Consider the following 22,132-nt stretch of genomic DNA (forward strand, 5'->3'; position numbering starts at 1 on the left):
TGATAGGGCATCCGCTGCATAAAACAAATGCTGGATGAGTTGGCGGTTCATTCCGCTGTGGCGACCCCAGATTAATAAAGGGACTAAGCCAAACAGAAAACAAATGAATGAATGAATTATATTTTTTTACGTATTAACATTTATATGTATTTAGGTATGTTTTATATTATATTTTAGGTATGTTTTATATTATATTTGCATCAAATTACAAAAAAAATTAATTGCGAGGTGTTTGTAATGCAGCATCTATGGAGGCAGGACAGTAAATCTGACATTATTCTCTCCTCTGGCTGCCGTTATCAGTCATACTATTGTTTTTTCTTTTCTGAAAGTCTTGATAACACCATCATGGAGTATTTCTTCTATTACTTCAGCAAATAGGATTGTAAAAACAAATATTTGTTGTACTCTCCAATTCACTGCGCTCTAAGTTTACTCAACTATGATGACTGAGAAACCCGGAAATGTGAAAAGAGTCCATAATCGAACTAACAGACATAGACAGACAAGGTATTTGAGGATGTTGGCATCTCGTCTCCAGCACCAGTCATTTGACATAAAGCTGAATGTGCAAAAGCAAAACAAAACGTCTTTAAAAAAGATGAACATGATATCCCAAGATTCATCTCAATCCTCCACGGAGGCGTTTGGCACGTTGATTAAGTTTCAGTCATTGCTGTTTTTGCTTATTGAAATGTTCAATTCTCCATTCCCGAAAGGTAAATTTTGGTCCATCCCAAAGCACATTTCTGTGGTTTTACTCCACTCACCTCAAACCTGGCTCTTCTGTTGGACGACTAGCTGCTTGGGGTCTCAGTTATTGATGCTTTTCGTCCAATCAGAGAGTGGCCAGGATCCTTGAGAATGAGATGATGACGGTTAAAGCGGTCTGTCCCACTCCATACACCAGCGCTTCAAGAGGAGCCATGTCCTTCCCTGCTACTCGGTACACAACAGCCACCGCCGCACCTGATGCAACACAAAACACAGGTGAAACACCAAATAACAACCCTAGCATTTGAAAACCCTTGCGTCCGAAATCGTCTGCTACTGCTCAACACGGCTGCACAATATATTGTTTCGCCATCTTTATTGCAGTGTGCCAATATGCAATAATCACATGGCACAATCTGCAGTTTTTGAGTTGTTATTATAATTAACAAAATAAATAGTTAAATAACAATAAGTTTAACTCTACTACAGTGAACAAATCTATTTTTAAGGCATGTGACAATGTCACAAGTCAAGGCAAGGAAAGTTTTTTATATAGTACATTACATATACAATGGTAATTCAAAGTGCTTGACATAAAAAGGAATAAAAGAAACAAGTATAGGAAAATAAAAACAACAGAGAATGAAAAATAAAAACAGATAAAATAATTTACAAATTCACACGATTTTATTTGTACAAAAATATTCATTCATTCATTAATTTTCATTTCGGCTTAGTCCCTTTATTAATCTGGGGCCGCCACAGCGGAATGAACCGCCAACTAATTAGCACGTTTTTTTTACACAGCGGATGCCCTTCCAGCCGCAACCAATCTCTGGGAAACATCCACACACACTCATACACTACGGACAATTTAACCTACCCAATTCACCCGTACCGCATGTTTTTGGACTGTGGGGGAAACCGGAGCACCCGGAGGAAACCCACGCGAACGCAGGGAGAACATGCAAACTCCACACAGAAACACCAACTGACACAGCCGAGGCTCAAACTCAGACCTTCTTGCTGTGAGGCGACAGCACTACCAACAGCACCACTGCGTCGCCCTGTACAAAAATATATGATTTCTAAAAGAAAAAAGCACCCCTAAACCCAACCCCTTAATAGGAGATGAAGCTAATCGCACTAAAATTTACGAATGAGAACGTACAAATTCATCAACTAGCATTGTCTATAACTCACAAAAATATTCATATAAAACTATCATTATAAATGTAACTTTATAAAAATAAAATAGGGGCAGCATGGTGGCTCAAGGCTGGGTCAGTCGGAATTTCTGTGTGGAGTTTGCATGTTCTCCCTGTGTTGGCATGGGTTTCGGGTGCTCCGGTTTCCCCCATAGTCCAAACACAAGTGCTATGGGTGAATAGGATCAATTTAATTGGCCGTAGTGTACGTGTGTGAATGTGAGTGCATGGGTGTTTCCCAGTACTAGGTTGCGGCCAGAAGGGCATCCACTATGTAAAACATATGCCGGAATAGTTGCCAGTTCATTCCGCTGTGGTGATAAATAAGGGACTAAGGCGAAGGAAAATGAAGGAATAAAATATAAAATATGACTATAACAATCATCATAAATATATTAATAAAAATATTAATATTAATACTTGTACAAGATAAACCCTAGAAAGCTCCAGGAACACACTAACATCATGCACATCTGTATTGTTTGTATAATACGTTTATCTGTTGTATTTACGTTGTAATTGCTTGCTGTTATTGCAATACAAAAAAAATCTCATGCACCTCTCACTTTTACGTTAGTTGCATGAGAAACATTTTGCTGAAGTTCACGCTGGGTTTAAAAGACTTGTGAAAGGCAGATAGTAAAAGCAGAAGTGTGTGTGTGTACTGACTGGTGATGACTCCTCCGCTCAGAGAGGCCAGGAAGCCCACGCTGATGAGCACCAGTGTGATGAGGCGTCCTCTTTTATGACGCTGCAGAGTCACACACATCAGCAGACCCACGGCACTGTGAACGAACAGAGACGAGAACAGACACCAAAGGAACACCCAGTACCACATCTCTGCACAGAGAGAGAGAGAAAAGAGGGAACAGACAGGAAGAGAGAGTCAGTCGAGTTTATATAAAAAACGATGCTTGCTGTTTGTACAAACTACTGATATAAAATAAGCTGAAACAACAGAATTTTTGAGTTTTTTATATTGTTTTATGTTCAATCCACTTCAATTTGTAAAATCTAATACGTTAACTTAATTCCTTCATGTTGTCCCGACACAAATCGATTGTATTGAACATAGAATTTCACAAAAAAGACAAGCAGCATCTCTTTTTAGGATGCACATGCATGATTTGTATGCTTTTAAACCAATAATGCATCATTTTAAAAGTTACACAAGGACTTTTAGTGTCAAAAATGTAGGTCAATAGTGTCAAAAATGAAAAAATAATAACTTGGTTTAGACTGGTACTACTTTTGTATGCATCTTGACATCCTGTCCAACTCTATAGTCTAAAAATTGAACGTCCTTAATATATGCTACGTTACACCATGCGGGTGCATTAACTTTCAGCAACTGGAAATATTTGTTAGAATCTTCATTTCAAAGTTTTGGCCAAAATTGATTTTGAATGCGCAAAATGTTTGTGGTTTGGGTTTTCAGCCCAATTAAAATGTACATTTCAGCTTCAGTGTTTCAATTCAATTCACAAAAATATTTTGTGGCATTTTCAATGATAATGCATTGTTTAAACCACAAAAATAGATCAAAAAAATTATCAAAAACACTAAACTAACACCCTGGAGACATTCAAGGATACATAAACATCCCTCACCTGTACATCAGAAGACAAAAAAGGAATCAGATAATATACAGTTGAAGTCAGAATTATTCGCCCCCCTGTTTATTTTTTCCCCAATTTCTGTTTAATGGAAATAAGATTTTTTTTTCAACACATTACTAATCATAATCGTTTTAATAACTAATTTCTAATAACTGATTTATTTTATCTTTGCCATGATGACAGTAAATAATATTTGACTAGATATTCTTCAAGACACTTCTATGCAGCTTAAAGTGACATTTAAAGGCTTAACTAGGTTAATTAGGTTAACTAGGCAAGTTAGGGTAATTAGGCAATTTATTGTATATCGATGGTTTGTTCTGTAGACTATGGGCAAAAAATAGCTTAAAGGGGCTAATAATTTTGACCTTAAAATGGATTTTAAAAAATTTAAAAAACAGCTTTTATTCTAGCCGAAATAAAACAAATCAGACTTTCTCTAGAAGAAAACATATTATCAGACATACTGTGAAAATGTCCTTGCTCTGTTGAACATCATTTGGGGAATATTTAAAAAAGAAAAAAATTAAAAGGGGGCGAATAATTCTGACTTCAACTGTATATTATCTGAGAGAGAGAGGGGCGGGGGGGTTGTCGCTCGGGGCCCCTTGCCATGGCGTAAAACAACTGACTCTTAAAGGGAATGGGAGACAAGGCTCTGATTGGTTTAATGCACATTATGATCAAAACACACCCATAACTCATTAACAGAACAAGCACAACCCTGTTAGACCATCCGCCGGGCGCAGAGCATATTTTTCCGTCCTTAAGTAGCAAAAGTGGATTCAGACACGCTCTTAATGCTTTTGCACCATGTGCTTTAGACTTTGCGCTTAGATCGTTAGCCTCTATGTAGAGCTGCACGATTAATCAAAAAAAGATCACGACCTCGATTCGACCCTACAAATGATCTTAATTCAGCTTTTCTACGATTCAGCCAATTATATTTTCAAGGTCAGGAGAGAAGCTTAAAGGCGGTCGCTCAAGTCTTCACAGCAACATGGACACCTTCAAATAGCGTTAAAAGTGTCACATACTGTATTTATAATGTATAATTCACCCTGAAATGTCATTTCCGTCTAAATGTAATGATGTATTCACAGCCGCGAAATCACACGTGAGCTGACCACAAGCTGTTTGTTTACTTCCGAGAACATGCGTGTGCACGTCAATGACGCCTACTTTAGTGAAAAGAACCTGCATAGGCTGTGAATAACAGATAATAAAGTTGTAAATAACGTTCAGTTTGTTGCACAGAGCGATCATTTGGGAGCCGCGCAGGAAATATGATTGGCATGTGTGTTTTTTTCTCACAGTGACGGCAGCCATGAGCCGCACTCGGAAGCGAAAGTGAAGCCGGCGCGCACATTTAAATGATCATGTCACATTTTACAGTTATGATTATGACAAGCATTTGATGTTGGTTTTTTTCATAGCGAACATAGTGTTGTGCATGAAAATAAATGTTTAATAGAGTCAGTATAACAACCCTAGCCTATATATAATGTTGATTATAATGCAAGAGGAAATCTAATAATGACAAAAGTCTATTTTTACCAGTGAAAACAAATGGTCGAATCATGTTGTCAATGACAAATGACAAGCATATGTGTCAAAGATAATAATTCTACTTTATAATTATGAGTACTAGTATTCTGATCTCATTATTTTACTGTAAATAAACAAACAGGACATACTGAAAGTCTGTTCAATGACTACACAGATTTTTGCCTTTTAAGCAACAGTAGACCTACACATTATTAACATAATATTGTTAGTGTTGTTTTACCATATGTTTGAGAATTAACCTTAATTAATGTTGAGAAAATTAACCTTTATTTTACATCTACAGAATTGTGAGAAAATCGTGATCTTAATTTTAAGCAAAAAAAAAAATTGTAAGTCACATTTTAGCCAGAATCATGCAGCCCTAGCCGTAAGTATACAAAATGACCTTCATGGCAAACAAAATGTTCACCATCACACTGTTTGTACTACCATAAAATTATCAAAAAAAAGAGAGAGAATCAAGAGTCAAAGGGTCAGATTCTGTGTAAAATATTGAACTTTTCCTGTTTGATTTAAGAATGAACTAATAGATAATAATAATAGATGCATAAAGTTCTACAAACATAGTGCCAGTCTAAACCAAGTACATGTTTAACTACGCATATTCATTGTGTTGTGTTGTTGTCAGCTTGTAAAAAATAAATTCACACATTCTCTGCTTTTTGTATGCATTTCTTTAAAAGGGTTCTGCTCTCTTGAATGAAGAGGAAGTGGTTTGTGAGGTAACCTCAGTTAACAAGAATTAAGCATCACCAGTCAGTTTGTTAAGCTAAGAGACTGCAAGCATGCTTTCTATAATCTGAATGACCTTTCAAATGTCTTCTGTGTGGATTTTATTGTTTGTCAGGTTCATTACAGCCATAATTAATATTGAGCTACACCACTTTTAATATCACACTTTTACTCAAATCTCATTTCAAGGACTAAATATTTGTATATATTTGACCTAAAATAGGTTTGGTGATATATCAAGGCAGAAATGAGTTATTTGCTGAGCATGATAATAAATCGAAATTACTAGCTTATCTTTAATTAACTCATTTTTTGAGTAACCCAAGTAGCCTAACACTGACCGTTTCACCATCGGGTTTTAAACCTTAAAGATGCTTTATGCACGTTTTTGACTCTTCTAAAGCATACCTTTTAAAGCAGAGGTGGGCAAACTCGCTCCTGGAGAGCCGGTGTCCTGCACAGTTTAGCTCCAACACTAATTCAAGAGTTCCCACTTAGATATGCTTGGCGTATAAAGCAGGTTTGGCATGCTGTCCCGGGAGAGAACCCTGAGCTTGGAGATATTTGAGCCTAGGGCTCCCGCCCGGTCGATAAGCATATCAGGAGATCCGAGATCAGGTAGGTCTCGAGAGCTCCCCCTTTAGAAAAGGAAGGAAAAGGAGGAGATGGGGTGGAAGGGGGAGTCTTCCAAACGAAGATAGAACAGTAGGGAGAAAATGATCCATTTATAGTAAACTAGGATCACTCTGATTGGATTATTACTGATTACAGATGAGTGGCCAGACGTGCTCAATCATATCACGTGCTCCTCTCAAAATTAGTTTATGAAACTTTACTTAAACACACCTAAAGATGCTAATCAGTGTCTTCAAGATCCCTAAAATTCTATAAGCAGGTGCGTTTGATTAGAGTTTGAGCTAAACTGTCCAGGACACCGGCTCTCTAGGACCGAGTTTGCCCACCCCTGTTCTAAAGCATATGTTTGTGGATATTTCAGAAACATGTTAAGTGAACATTCTTGTTTATCTGAAAAACAATGCTAAAGTCAGATATTCTGCTTCGAAAATGTGATTCCCTGTCAAAATATCTGTCTTTGTTTTGGGCTCTATAACCAGCCCACTGCCAGTTTAAACGAACTACATTTCAGCACTCTTGGTTGCCTTGGTGGAAAACACACCGTATTTAATTTCAGTCTTGAAGGCTGCCTCAATGTATATGGGAGTATTTTCAAAATCTGAGGTGAACTGCTGCTGCTTTTAGTATGCCAATAAATGTCATTTAAAATGTTATTCAAACTCACATTGGTCGCATTTAAGACTGAAAAAGCTCATAATCGGCGCTACCTGAGGTGATTGTTGTCAAAGTAGAGATGTGAACCTACACTGGTCTCACGGTTCGGTTCGGTTACGATTATCATGCCATCGATTTAGTTCAATTCGATATCTCGGTGCATCTACGATGCTTTCCATACACAATTTTATATTTTACTTCACAGGCACTTTTCGCTGATGAGTGACACTGTTAAGCGGCAGTGGCGCAGTGTTGCCAGATTGGGCGGTTTTGGATAGGCATTTTGGCGGGTTTTGGATAGTTTTTGGCAGTGTTGGGCAAGCTACTTGAAAAATGTAGTGAGATAAGCTATTAGCTACTCTACTTAAAATATAGCTCAACTACACTAAAAGCTACCCCCTGGAAAATGTAGCAAGCTAAGCTAAAAGCTACATGGCAAAAGTAGCTTAGCTACATCTAAGCTATTTTTGCAATTTTTATCTTTAAATCGAAGCAACTTAAATCCAAGTCAATCATACCTTAGAGGTCAATAAAACTGTCAATTAAACATATGAGACATAATTCAGTTCAATTATTTACTGTATATAATATGCTGTACTAAACAGAAACAAATGATAATATACAGTATAACAGCTAAAACAAAAAAATCCAATAAAACCAGGTGTTACACATTTAAAATACTATAGTCATTTATAATAAAGAGAAATATTTTGACATAAGCATTATGCATATTGATATATATATTTACAACTCTTCATTAATAAATTACACTACATAATGCAGTAATTTATAGAAGTACTTACTATAAATTACTAAAGTGTTTTTTGAGCACAGCATCAGAAATTAAGTTATTGCATTTTAACATGTACTTCTCAAGGTATGCTCATGAGGAATCCTACTTCAGAAATAACTCCTCTCATGCCAACACATGCCAATGCAAAAATTGGCGGATTTAAGGTCTGTTTTCTTTAAAAATCAGCGATCTCCACTGGCTGAGTGATATCTGATATAAAGTGGGTGTCAGATTGTACACAAAGCACTGCATTAAATAACATTTCCCCCCCCTATGTCTTTATAATATGAGCATTTATTTTACCCCATTATATTCAATGGAGCTTCTGCGCTAGCTTGCCGAATCTGACGGTCGCGTGCGAGTAAACAGCTTTTTGTCTCGTTTTACGCTTGAACAATTAAATTAATACCAAAGTTTATTTAACTGAATGTATTTTAATTACATTACAACATCGATGCTGTAAAAGAAACCGTATAAAATGGGAAAAAATTCACATTAACAGGTCACCAGAAGTTTATCAGTATGGGAAAAACACTAGCTCGGCATATACCCTATTTGGTTGGCAACATCACTGACCAGAGGTGGCAGTAACGCACCAAAAAGTTAGCTGTCAACCACCGTAAAACAGGAAGAAGAAGAAATCATCATGCTCGCCATCATATGAATTTACTTTCATCAGCTAGACACCGGCCTCACAGCTCTGTGAATGTCAGTGCCGTCACTTATTGATCCGCGATTGGTTAATGTAGCTTTGTGGACGCTACTTGACTAATAAAATAGCTTCGCTACTGAAAAGCTATTTGATTTAGAAAGTAGCGACGCTACCGCTATGCTACTGAGAAATGTAGTTAAGCTAGTAGCGTCACTACTTGTAGAACATGCAAAGTTCACACAGAAATCCCAACTGCTCCAGCTGAGACTCAAACTAGTGACCGTCTTGCTGTGAGGCCACAGTGCTAACCAATGATCCACCATGCCTCCAGTAAATGAAACATGCCAGCAGTTTTAGGAACCCTCCAGAGAGTCTGAAGTCTGAAGAGCAGAACACAGAGTCCTCGTAACACTAAATGCTCATCCGCCATCTCCATCCCTTCTTTCTCATAAACTCTCTGTTCTACTTTCATTACTCTCTCTCTCAGTCCTCCATTGGTTTGGAGATTATTATTATTTAAGTGCCCTGTCTGCTCGGCTCTGAGGGGAGTAAATGGACAGTTTGGCTCCGCTGATAAACCCAGAAAAAGATTCAGCCGGCTCTGGAAGCTTCCAGAAGCTTCCATCTTTGCTCAACAATGAAAGTGATTATCAAACTGCTGTTGTCATGAACTCTGGGAAATGTAGCTTCCCATAAACGAGAAATGCTTGAGAAACCATAAGCTCAGGTAGAAATACTGCTGACAAACGTAATTTAACACGAGCCAATAACAAATTGCACAGTGCCAGATAGAAAAATGAAGACATATTAGCGCCTTAAACGTGTGTGCATAAGTTTAGCTTCACATGTGAGAGCTCAATTGTCCTCAGTTATACAGTATACAGGGCTGCACAATATGTTGCAAAATTCATTCATTCATTTTCCTTCAGCTTAGTCCCTTATTTATCAGGGGTCGCCACAGCGGAATGAACCGCCAACTACTCAAGCATATGTTTTACACAGCGGATGCCCTTCCAGCTGCAACCCAGTACTGGGAAACACCCATACACTCTCACATACACACACACACACACTATGCACACTATGGCCAATTTTGTTCATCCATGAGTTTAAGTCAGTTTATGGCTTGCCATATTTTGAAAAAATTAATGCTTAAAAATTTTTTATTGAAAAACTACAAGTCTGATAAACCTGAAAATATTTAGCAACAAAATCGAATGCAGAACGCCGCTTTTGGCCAAATTTGGGGCTTGTATCATTTTTTATATGCCCGGATTATTAAAATGTAATATTTACAATTTTTGTATTCAAAAACTATGAATCTTGTCGGCATGAGGAGATATAGCAACAATCTTGAATGCAAAAGGCACATTTTGACCAAATTTGGGCCTTGTAGCATGAACGGCCTACGAGGAGATACGTTTGTTTTCGAGGACAGAGTAGTATAACAGTGTGATGGCTTTCTCAAGCCAACGTAATAACTCACTTCTTTTATCTTTGCCATGTTGACAGTACATAATATTTGACTAGATATTTTTCAAGATACTACACTTTAAAAAATGGCCGTGATTTCAACAGTAAAAAACTGTAAAAATGCCACAGTACAAATCCGTAACCTGGCTAACAGTGTGTTTCCTTAATATATAGGACGAATAACCGTAAATTGACTTTCCCAGAATTCCCTGTATGGTACATCATTTTTTACGTAAATTAGAGATTTATGTTAGGTCTAATGTTGATAAACAATGTTTATTTCATGACTTTAATTTTATGTGTGTCACCATACTGGTGTTTAGTAGCTGTGTGAATGACACTGAGCACCTTCTATACATTAGCCGCATTTCCACTATCGGGCCAGTGCGAACCAGGGCTTTAATCGGGCCAGGCCGGGCCAATAGCCCGGGAGGTTAAGAAATGAGGCCGAAATCATGTCACGTTTCCACTGTCGGGCTAGTTGCTCGCAGCGCGTCACGCAAACACCGCCCCCAGAACGTCCCCCGAATCAAACGTCACACAACCCGTCACACAACCCGTCACACAACCCGCCCACTTCAGCGAGAACAAAAAACTAAAAATTATAACCACAAACACAACCTGGCATCACTACGAGAGCTGGAAGATGGAGAACACCGAAGCGATTGCTTTTTTACTGTTTGTGGTCTGTTGGTGTAAGGCCAGACAGCGATCCCTGGATAAGGACATTCGAGTTCGGCGGCATTTACTTCGAACACAGAATTTGGCTGCAAGGCGCAAAAGAGCAGCCGAGCGACAAGAACGACGATAGCAAAACAAATGTAAGGGAAGAAAGCATCTTGTCTCCTCTTTACCTGACAGGAAAACTCCGCCTTTGTACGTAACCCCGCCCCGAAGCCCCATTTGGCCCTCCTTGGCCCAAGGTATTCGGCGGGTCGAAAAAGGCCGGACGCTGGCCCCAAGGAAGCCCGATTTGGCCCGATTACGCCCCGGAAGTGATAGTGGAAACGCGACTGGCCTTGGCTCGCCCTGGCTCGCTCGCTTTAGGCACGATAGTGGAAACGCGGCTAATGATACACTTTTCTGCTTGTGGGAAACGTGCTAGCGTGTCTAACTGTGTAACTTAAGATGTGTAGATGTTGGTAATTTAAAATACAGGCATATTAAATCTATAAATTAATGAAATACAGTAGTTTACTGTTAAAATGAGGACATACTTTTACAGTTTGTAGCGTTTTTAACGGTAGAATACTGGCAACCACAGCTGCCGTTGTTTTACCGTAAATTTTACGGATTTATTTTTTACAGTGTAGTTTTCAGCTTAAAGTGACTTTTAAAGGCTTAACTAGGTTAATTAGGCAAGCTAGTGTAATTAGGCAATCCATTGTATAACAGTGATTTGTTCTGTAGACAACTGAAAAAAATATTGCTTAAGCTGTCTAATAATATTGACCTAAAAAATAAAAACTGCTTTTATTCTAGCCGAAATAAAAAAAATCTGACTTTCTCCAGAGGAAAAAAAATTTGTAGGAAATACTGTGTGAAATTCCTTGCACTGTTAAACCTAATTTAGGAAATATTTGAAAAAGAACAAAAATAAATAAATAAATAAATCACAGGAGGGCGAATAATTTTGACTTCAACTGTATATTGCATATACTATTATCACAATATATTGTGTATCCCTAATTCACAATGACACGCAAACACAATGTATGGATTCAGCCATAAGCTGCCAGTCACCTGCTAAATGAGACAGTAACATCCAGACAAAGAGGGCTTAGTCCAGAGGTCTGTAAACACCACACACATACACACAGGCTGAATAATAAAAGCAGCACAGAGACGTCAATCAAACCATGTTATCATTAAACTGAGCCAGACAGGGCACAAAAACGCCTCAGTATTGCTGTGCCAGGAGGAACGCTGCTGCACTTCCTGTGAGGTGGCACTGGCAAACAAAGAGCACAGAAAACACAGCACAAGAAACACTTGATAACAGAGACTTTAGCACAAATATACTGGAGGAAAATCACTGAAGCGCAGAAAACGATGGTGATGAAAGTATTCCTTCGGTGCACTACTTACTAGGACTGCATAATATATTGTTTCAGCATCAGTATCGCAATGAGATCATTCGCAATAGTCTCATCGCAAGATATACACACTGTAAAAAGTTTCCTGCTGGTTTAAATTTTTTTAGTTGAATTAAATGAACTTTTTTAGTTATATCAACTTACATTAATTAAACTGACTAAAATATTAAGTTAAACTTTGATTAACTTACAAAAATTGAGTTGAAACCGATTAACTCACTTGTCTTGACTTATTATCATTTCATTTTTTACAGTGCAATGTTGAGTCTGACGTTGAGTCTGACTCAATGTTGAGTATATTTGATAATTTTGCAAGAGTTTTTTGAAGTCTGTGACTTATTTTAAAATCATTCGGGCATCAAATTTTGTATTTTATTACTTTACTAATGATACATTTTATTGAATTATTTATACAGTGAAGACTATGCAGAATAATTTGACATTTGATTATTCAATTACTGTATACCTGAATACACTCCTCGGAAAACAAAACTCCTTCATTTGTATCTTTTATTCTTCACTGTATTTATCATGCTTGAAGATTTATTTAGATGTATTTTTATTGTGCATATTTATTTATGCACACCCCTACAGAATCATCCCAATCTTTCCAAATAGATTTTAGAAGTCATCTGGTGAAATTGTATTGAAATCGAAATATACAGTTAAAGTCAGAATTATTAGCCCCCCTTTGAATATTTTTTTCTTTTTGAAATATTTCCCAAATGATGTTTAACAGAGCAAAGAAATTTTCACAGTATGTCTGATAATATTTTTTCCTCTAAAGAAAGTCTTATTTGTTTTATTTCGGCTAGAATAAAAGCAGTTTTTATTTTTTTTAAAGCCATTTTAAAGTCAACATTATTAGCCCCTTTAAGCTACAGAACAAACCATCGTTGTACAACAACTTGCCTAATTACCCTAACTTGCCTAGTTAACCTAATTAACCTAGTTAAGCCTTTAAATGTCACTTTAAGCTGTATAGAAGTGTCTTGAAGAATATCTAGTCAAATATTATTTACTGTCATCCTGGCATTAGATTATTAGAGATGAGTTATTAACACTATTATGTTTAGAAATGTGTTTAAAAAATCTCCGTTAAACAGAAATTGGGGAAAAAAAAATAAACAGGGGGCTAATAATTCAGGGGGGCTAATAATTCTGACTTCAACTGTACATAATACATATAATAATGTTAGATTTTTTCAGTATTGTGCAGCCCCACTACTGACCCACTTAATTATAAAGATATAGCATATAAATAATATAAATGATTGTAAAAACTATTTAAAAGCAAAAAGGAATGTTTAGTCATGTGACACATAGTTTACCTATCGATATCTATGTTTAAAAGTTTGTGCTTCCCTTACATGTTTTGTAAAAGTGTTTTCCAACTCTTTGGTGTGGACGAGAAACTTTCCAAAATGTCGACAGAAAGCATTTTAAAATGCTGTTTTCAAATGTGTTACGTTGGATAAAGACGTAGCCTTACATCCTAAAAAGTGATTAGTTACTTTACTTTAGTCAATGGTTATACTGTAGGTTCTGTCATCTTCTGTCATTGAATAAAAACTCATAACGGTTTGGAACCACTTGAGGGTGGCTGAATAGTAAGCAAATTTTCATTTTGGAGTAAACTACAGTAAGCCCTTTTATTAACAGATATATTTTTACAGTGCATATACTGTAATTCACTCAATCGTAAAGGTGTTTTTGCTTCATTGATTGTCTACTAGTCCTAATATAAACAATTACTGATGTTCCAAGAGTGTGTATGTGAAGTTTTAGCTCAAAATACCACACAAATAATGTTTAATAATGTTTGAAACTGACCCTTTTAGGTTTTGATCCTAATTGTGCCATTTTGGTGACTGTTGCTTTAAAAATCGAATGAGATTGTGCTGTTTACAAAAGAAGGCGGAGCTACAAATGCCAATGTGTCAGTATAGTGGCTGATTCAAAACAAGACTAACGTCCTATGCTAATGAGGGAGAGATGGTCACTAGTAGGCGGGGCTTTCCCCCTATGATGACACGTATGAAGGGAGAATGTCAATCAAAGTGTTTCTGCAGACTGTTTTAATAAAGTGTGATTATAAAAAATAGAAATAATAAATATTTACCATTGGAAGCTATCTATATTCACAGACTGTTTCCACACAACTGTGTTAAAACCCCTTATAAAAGTGATTTCTGCATAATAGGTGCTCTTTAATACAGTACTCTTTTAACTGCCGAACAGAGGTCAAATAAAACCTGACTTTTATTATCCACAAGAACACACTGTTTACCCATAGACGCAAACAACCGCTCGATATGCAGAAGTCTGTCTCCTCCCTAAACAGCAGAAGGAAATGAAATGACTAAATAGGCTTGTTTCGCTGACCAAAACAGGAAACGCCAGTAAATTTCCTCCAGCGTGCGAGTTTGCCTTAGTCTTTCAGAGTCTCTGGAGTTTCTGTACTTTTACTTCTGCACCTGTGCTTTTCCTTCACGTCATCACAAACAAAGACGTTTACTGCATTACTCATCTGAACACAGCTGTTTCTGTCCGCGGTGGGCTTTTTCTGTTGGGACTGAAGCAGCAGCTGAAGTGTCATCTCATGACTTTGAGTTTTTCAGGCAGGAATTAATATTCAGTCATTATTTACTCGACCTCCATGACTTTCCAAAACTGCATGGATGACTATGGAAGGTCAATCCTGCCAATTTTAAATAAATCAAATAAACATTGGAAATTAAAATGAAAACCAGATTCCAGAAAACCATGAAAACCAGATTTCATTTTAAAACTTTGTTCGCAAAATATCTGCCAAAATTGAAAATGAAATGATTTAACTTTTATTTTCACGGTGACAACATGTCGTCCCCGTAAAAATCGATAATTAAAATAAAGTTGCCGATTTAACATTTAATTTTCACTGCATTTCCGCCTCAAGACTGCCAGTATTAAAATGAAAAGCCAAACTATAAAATAAAATGCAAACACAATGTTTACAAAGCTTGCTATTAACGTTCACGCTATAATAGTGACACAATTCAAATTCAAATGTAAATTTAAGCCTTCCTTTTATTGACACTCTTTTATTTTAGTTTTCATTTTGGATTTAATTTTTAACGTCAACCTGTATGCAAAGCCTATGCTAATCAGTGGGAGGGGCGTATTCAAGTGACGTTGAGTGGGTCCCGAGGGTAGAAGCACAGTTTTGATGGATGAGACAGCGTGAATTACTATTGTATATATAACAGAAGTAAAATGGCAACAACTGTTAGTCAGCTTTTACGTGAAGCAACTGTTGCATTGGTACAACAAGAGAAACAAAGGACACAGGATAACCAACCGTCAAACATTCGTACCACAACAGGAGTCGCGGGTTTTAAAAAAAAACGCATGATTATATGCGGTTATGGCTTTGCAATCAAAAAATGTGATTATAATGGAAGTCAATGGGGCAAAAACAGCCCCCAACATAATGAAAGGGTAGTCAATTTGCCCAGAGTGTAATGTTGAGTTTTTGACAAATTTCAAAGCATTTTCCTCAAATATGGGTCAAAATATGATTTGTCACCAACAAACATTCCATGTTGGTGTGAATGAAAACCTCCCCAACAGCACACAAGGGTTAAAACTTCACATTGCTTTGGAATAACATGAAGGTGAGAGATGTTTACTTATTTATTTATTATTTTTGTGAACTATTCCGTCCTCTCTCTAGGCTGCATCATGTTTTGCGTCATGCCAGATGTCCATTAGATTGCAGAATTTATAATCCGACCAATCAAATCTGGGAAGTGAAAGGCCGGGCGTGTCGTGTGTCTGATGCACTATAAAACCAGCCTACACTTATGAAGCTCATCCTGTCTTCCAGAAAAATTCCACTTGTTTTCGGCGTTATATATTATATCACATCACTTCATGAGTCATGAGTTATTTTAGTGGTTCTATACATTCTATACAGTGACCAAACACAATATAAAACCTATGCTTTAAAGCATGCTGCATTATTTTATATATATATATATATATATATATATATATATATATATATATATATATATATATATATATATATATATATCGTTGAAGTCAGAATTATTAGCCCCCATTTTAATTTTTTTTTTTTCTTTTTTAAATATTTCCAAAATGATGTTTAACAGAGCAAAGACATTTTCACAGTATGTTTGATAATGTTTTTTCTTCTGGAGAAAGTCTTATTTGTTTTATTTCAGCCAGAATAAAAACATTTTAAGGTCAATATTATTAGCCCCTTTAAGCTATATATTTTTTTCGACTGTCAACAGAACAAACCATCGTTATACAGTAACTTGCCTAATAACCGTAACCTGCCTAGTTAATTCAATTAACCTAGTTAAGCCTTTAAATGTCACTTTAAGCTGTATAGAAGTGTCTTGAAAAATATCTAGTCTATTATTATTTACTGTCATCATGGCGAAGATAAAAAAAAAATCAGTTATTAGAAATGAATTATTAAAATTATTATGTTTAAAAATGTGTTGGAAAAAAATCTCTCCGTTAAACAAAAATTAGGGAAAAAAATAAACAGGGGGCTAATAATTCTGACTTCAACTATATATATATATATATATATATATATATATATATATATATATATATATATATATATATATATATATATATATATATATATATATATATATATATGCCCACTGTATATATAAATGCCTGCTGACCCAGCCGAGGCTCGAACCAGCGACTTGCTGTGAGGCAATCGTGCTACCCACTGTGCCACCGTGCTATATATATATATATACACAATTGATTTATTTTTTTTATGTAATTTTTAAAGTTTAAAAAAAATCTTTAAATCTTATTTTTTTTTATTTTAAAAACTGTTGTCAATATTATTTGCCACTTAGGATTTTTTTCTTTTTTTTCAATTGGCTACAGAACCTTTGTCTTTATATATAAAGACAAATGTTTTCTTCATTTCTATAGGATGCTTTACAATATTATTTAGTATATATATATTTTTTATTATTCAGTACTGACACCTAAACTGGATCTAATAAAATAATGGGCCAAAAATTAGTAGACCAAGTTAATTAGGGAAAAATATGAAACAAAAATATATAAAATTGTATTGATGTTTTGTACTTAGTATTTATATATATATATATATATATATATATATATATATATATATATATATATATATATATATATATATATATATATATATATATAATATATATATATATTGCGTATTTTAAATGTATTATCTTTTAATTTCTAAAGATGTTCAGTGACTAAAATACTATTTTAATACATATATCCTTTTAATAAATCTTTTTTTCCCAAATATATAACATTTTTTCTCTTAGAAATTAATACAAATATTCATTTTCAAATACTAATTTTTGCTGAGTAACAAGTGATTTATTTCACTATTATGTATTTATATGAACACTTTCAGAAATGTACATTTGATGAACAAAAATGCTTAACGCCATCTAATTGCAAGACATTAAAGGAAAAAAACATGTAATTGCTGCAGCTTCTCAAATGCTCTGGGTGTAGCTACTGTACCTTATCTGGACCCTTACAAAGGAAATGAACTACACCATGGGAGTATTCTCACAGCAGGTCACAGCCTTGACATTGAATGGATGTTTTACACCGCTTTGGTGTTGACTAACAGCCTGCTCCAACACAAAGCTGGCTATCGAGGAATGATCTTAGCAAGCAGACAATCTACAAAGCCAAAGAGTGTATAATGCAGCATAAGAAAAGCCAAGAGCACAGTATCATGTGGAGAGCAATATGCTGACGGTAATTACTAATGATTACTCCACTACACGAGCCTGGAGCCGCCAAAAACGATGCAATGACTCAAGATTAACTGGAGATTAATGAATGACATGGCGTGATGCTTTTTTAAAGGTCCATTTTCAGACTCGCTGATTGTTTGTGCAATTTACAGTCTGCCACAAGCAAAGATTTCACTGCTAAACACACAAAAGGAAACTTACAATAGTAAAAATATGATACAGTTATTCACAAAACAAAAAAAAGTTACGTTTTGGACACTTATACAATGGTAATGTCAATTAAAATAATGTTTTTTCGATGTTAATATCAGAATGTTAGTCTTCAAGGATATCTAGAAGCTAATGTGGTACAAAACAATGACAAAATTCACATTTAGATGATATAAAACTGATATAAAAATATAAACCTTGTAGTTTGTCACTTCCGCCACTTTCTTCACATCACCTCATACTTCAGTTTCTTATCAAATCTTCTGACCAATCAAATGCTCTCTAGTATCTGACATGCCCCACCCCTTCAAGACGCTTCACATTTGCTTTTCATTTGATGTGCTTGACACTCACTGGCAGAACTTTGATAAAACTAAATGCTATTGGCTGTTTGTGAAAAGGGGAGGAGCTACTATAAGCCCCGCCCTTTCCATGTTTTCGTTGAGATTACGTCAAGCATTAAATAAAAAAATGCACATTTCAAAGCACATAACGGGACTGTTAAGTAGGGCAACTACAAAAATATCACAGTGAATATATAATAAAAATGATAGATGATCGTTTGATTCTGAATGACCGTCATGATCATGCATCGTTTTTCTTTTACAAAAAAATACAAAAAAGTGGTAGAAATTTGTCATGTGAGATGCGATATGTTGTTGTTAACCACACAAAACAGATGGCAAAGGGAACTTGGTATAGTAAAAATTCTATAGTTATGCACAAAACAAAAAAGTACCATGGTAAAGCTGTGTTTTAAACACAAATATAACAGTAATATGATATGTATTTATATACTGTGTCTTAACTACTACATAAAATCACAGAAAATTTATAAAAATGACTGATAATCATTTGATTCTGAATGATAATCGTGATCATGTACCTTTTTTTCCAAAACAAATGGCAGAAATTTACCAAGTGAGATGTGATATGCTGTTTACCACACAAAACAGTGGTACAGAGAACTTACTATAGTAAAAATACTATAGTTATACACAAAACAATAAAGTACCATGGCTAATCTATGTTTTAACACATTTTAATAGTAATATCATGGTATTCACTGATTTACTGTGCCTTTAAGTAGGGCACAGTATATAAAATATATAATAAAAATAATAGATTGTCATTTGATTCTGAATGACTGTCATGATCGTGTATCTTTTTTTATAATACGAAAAAGTGGCAGAAATGTATCATGTAAAATGTGATATGTTGTTGTTTACCACACAAAACAGATGGGAAATCACTATAGTAAAACTACTATAGTTATGCCCAAAAAAGCTATGTTTTGAGCTATAGGGCTGCACAATATATCGTTTCAGCATCATTATCGTAATGTGTGCATCCGCAATAGTCACATCGCAAGATATACAATGTTGAGGCTAAATTATAGTTGACCAAAAGCTACAGATTTGTATTTAATTACAGTATTTATACAGAATGCATGTCTTGTTTCTAGTTCAAATATCTACATTTCAAAGCAAAACCTGATTATTTTACTTACCCCACTGGCAGATAGTCTTGCTTGTTTTAATGAAAAATTTAGCTTTATTTCTTCTTAAGTTGAAAACCAAACAATATTTTTACGTGCTCTGTTTTTTACATATTTTTGAATTAGAAATGAGACAAAACAAAGTGAGAAATTGTATTGTGATTATTCAATTTCTGTACCTGAATACTGTTAGTCTGCCCAGAAAGGCCGTCAAACAGTGCTACTCAAACCTTGTGAAATTATATTCATATCGCAATATTTAACATAGAAAAACAAAACATTGCAACATCTGATTTAACAGATATCCTGCAGCCTTATTTTGAACACATGTATAATAGTAATATCATAGTATGCACTGATATACTGTGCCTTTGAGTAACAATATAGTAAATAAATATATAAATAGTTGATCTTTTGATTATGAATGACAATCATGATCATGTACTTTTTAAACCCCAAAAATGGCAGAAATTTACAATGTGAGATGTGATATGTTGTTAAACACACACAACAGATGGCACAGGGACAGGGCGGATTTAGTGATTTGGGGACCCTACGCAATTCCAGCCATGGGGCCCAAAAGTCCTAAAATGCAGGGTGATACTTTTATTTCATTTTTATTTATTTAGCTATATTTTATATATATCACTCAAACTTCTTTTCTACATTTTATCTTAATGCAATCTCTACATTTTAAATTACTTTTCTTAAAACGCAATTTACAACTAAAAATACAACTAAAAGTAAGAAATTTGACTGCTCCATGATTTGAGGTGGTGGACAAATTTGTGCAGATGTAATAATATTTTATTTTATATTATTATTACATACATTATTATAATAATATTACATTTTACTTTATATTAAGTAATATTAAATTTTAATAAAACTTTCTTTGACTCGCACCATACAAAATATGATAGAAAACAACGTTATATATAGTTTATAGGTATAATTTATACTTCTAGATATTTATTGAGTCTTCCCAGATTTTCTGGGGCCCTAAGCGGCCGCTTACCTTGCTTATTGGTTAAATCCACCCCTGCACAGGGAACTTACTATAGTAAAGATACTATAGTTAGTTAAAATACTACAGTATAGTTATGCACAAAACCAAAAAGTACCATGCTTAAGCTGTTTTAAACACATATATAAAGCTCTTCAATAGTGGTATATATTATGGTTTCACTGATATACTGTGCCTTTGTGTGTGTGTGTGTGTGTGTATATATATATATATATATATATATATATATATATATATATATATATATATATATATATATATATATATATATATATATACGTATATATATATATATATATATATATATATATATTATATATATATATATATATATATATATATACGTATATATATATATATATATATATATATATATACGTATATATATATATATATATATATATATATATATATATTGTAATTACAAAAACGAAAGATGATTGATCATGTGACTCTGAATAACAATCATAATCATCTTAAAAAATGGCAGAAACTGACCATGTGAGGTGCTATATGTTTTTAAGCACACATTATATTAAATTGATCATCATTTAATTGACTAATTTCCATGATGGTGAGCAGACAATAGATGAATGTGCACATCATTTATTTCAATATGTTTATATAGCCCATTAAAGCACAATGGTATAGCCCATTAGCCTCCCATCTGGCCAGATGTAGTTCTCCGGAAATTTACACTATTAAGTAACGCATGTAAATACTATACATGATGTATAATTCATTTAGCACGCGAGCACACAGTCTCCACTATCCTGTGTGATGTGTGACCTTGTTGAGAAGCGCGCGCGTGTTGGTACAATAGACTGACCGAATGGATGAGCCGGACACATGAACCCGCCTGACCGGCTCTTTCTCCAGCGCGTGCACATACCTGTGAAGTGCTTGAGGGTCGCCTCGCCCTGGACCCACAGGCTGAGCACTTGCTGCACCGACAGATTAATGGAGTAATCCTTGTTCATGTTCGCGCCGGGCGGCTGGAGCGCGGCCCTTCTGCTCAGAAATCTGCCCGAGGATGGAGGACACATGGAGGCTTTTCACCGGCGCCGCTGCTCGCTGGAGGAGGATGGCGGAGCGCCGGTCCGTCTCATCAGCTCAGGGGCCATGATGGGGACGGCTGACATCCACACACACATCCACACACACACACATACACTCACACACTTTCACATTCACGCGCACTCTCTCGCTGTCACACACAGTCACACGCGCGCGCACCGGCGCTTCTGCAAGGCGCTTAAAGGCGCCGCGCTCTTAAAGGGACGGGAACGTCACATGTACAGTACGACCAAATACAGCAGTTTATGAATGAAATAGTTTATGTACTGTCTGTCTATCTATCTATCTATCCTAATGTAATTTCTGTATCTCTTCATAAGGAATAATTTTATAAGAACTTATATAAATAAAATGATATTGCTGT

General features: G+C 35.4%; 1 protein-coding gene across 1 annotated transcript; it reads right to left on the bottom strand.

Annotated features, from left to right (window-relative positions):
• Positions 1–216: 216 nt before the first annotated feature.
• On the bottom strand, positions 217–21,892 carry tmem170b (transmembrane protein 170B). The gene is made up of 3 exons (XM_056480256.1): positions 21,584–21,892; positions 2,592–2,762; positions 217–969 (listed from the first exon to the last, which is right to left on the bottom strand). The coding sequence occupies exons 1-3, from the start codon at positions 21,735–21,737 to the stop codon at positions 839–841; spliced, it is 456 nt and encodes a 151-aa protein (XP_056336231.1). The 5' UTR covers positions 21,738–21,892; the 3' UTR covers positions 217–838.
• Positions 21,893–22,132: the final 240 nt, after the last annotated feature.

This window comes from Danio aesculapii, chromosome 19 (assembly GCF_903798145.1).
Source record: "Danio aesculapii chromosome 19, fDanAes4.1, whole genome shotgun sequence".
NCBI classification, from domain to species: Eukaryota; Metazoa; Chordata; class Actinopteri; order Cypriniformes; family Danionidae; genus Danio; species Danio aesculapii.

Bases quoted from the DNA above. Each gene is read 5' to 3' on its own strand.
- tmem170b (XM_056480256.1), bottom strand. From the start codon at position 21,737: ATGTGTCCTCCATCCTCGGGCAGATTTCTGAGCAGAAGGGCCGCGCTC. The intron at 2,763-21,583 runs GTATGTGCACGC...CTCTCTGTGCAG, and splicing joins GACCCTCAAGCACTTCACAG to AGATGTGGTACTGGGTGTTC. The intron at 970-2,591 runs GTCAGTACACAC...GTGTTGCATCAG, and splicing joins GAGCGGAGGAGTCATCACCA to GTGCGGCGGTGGCTGTTGTG.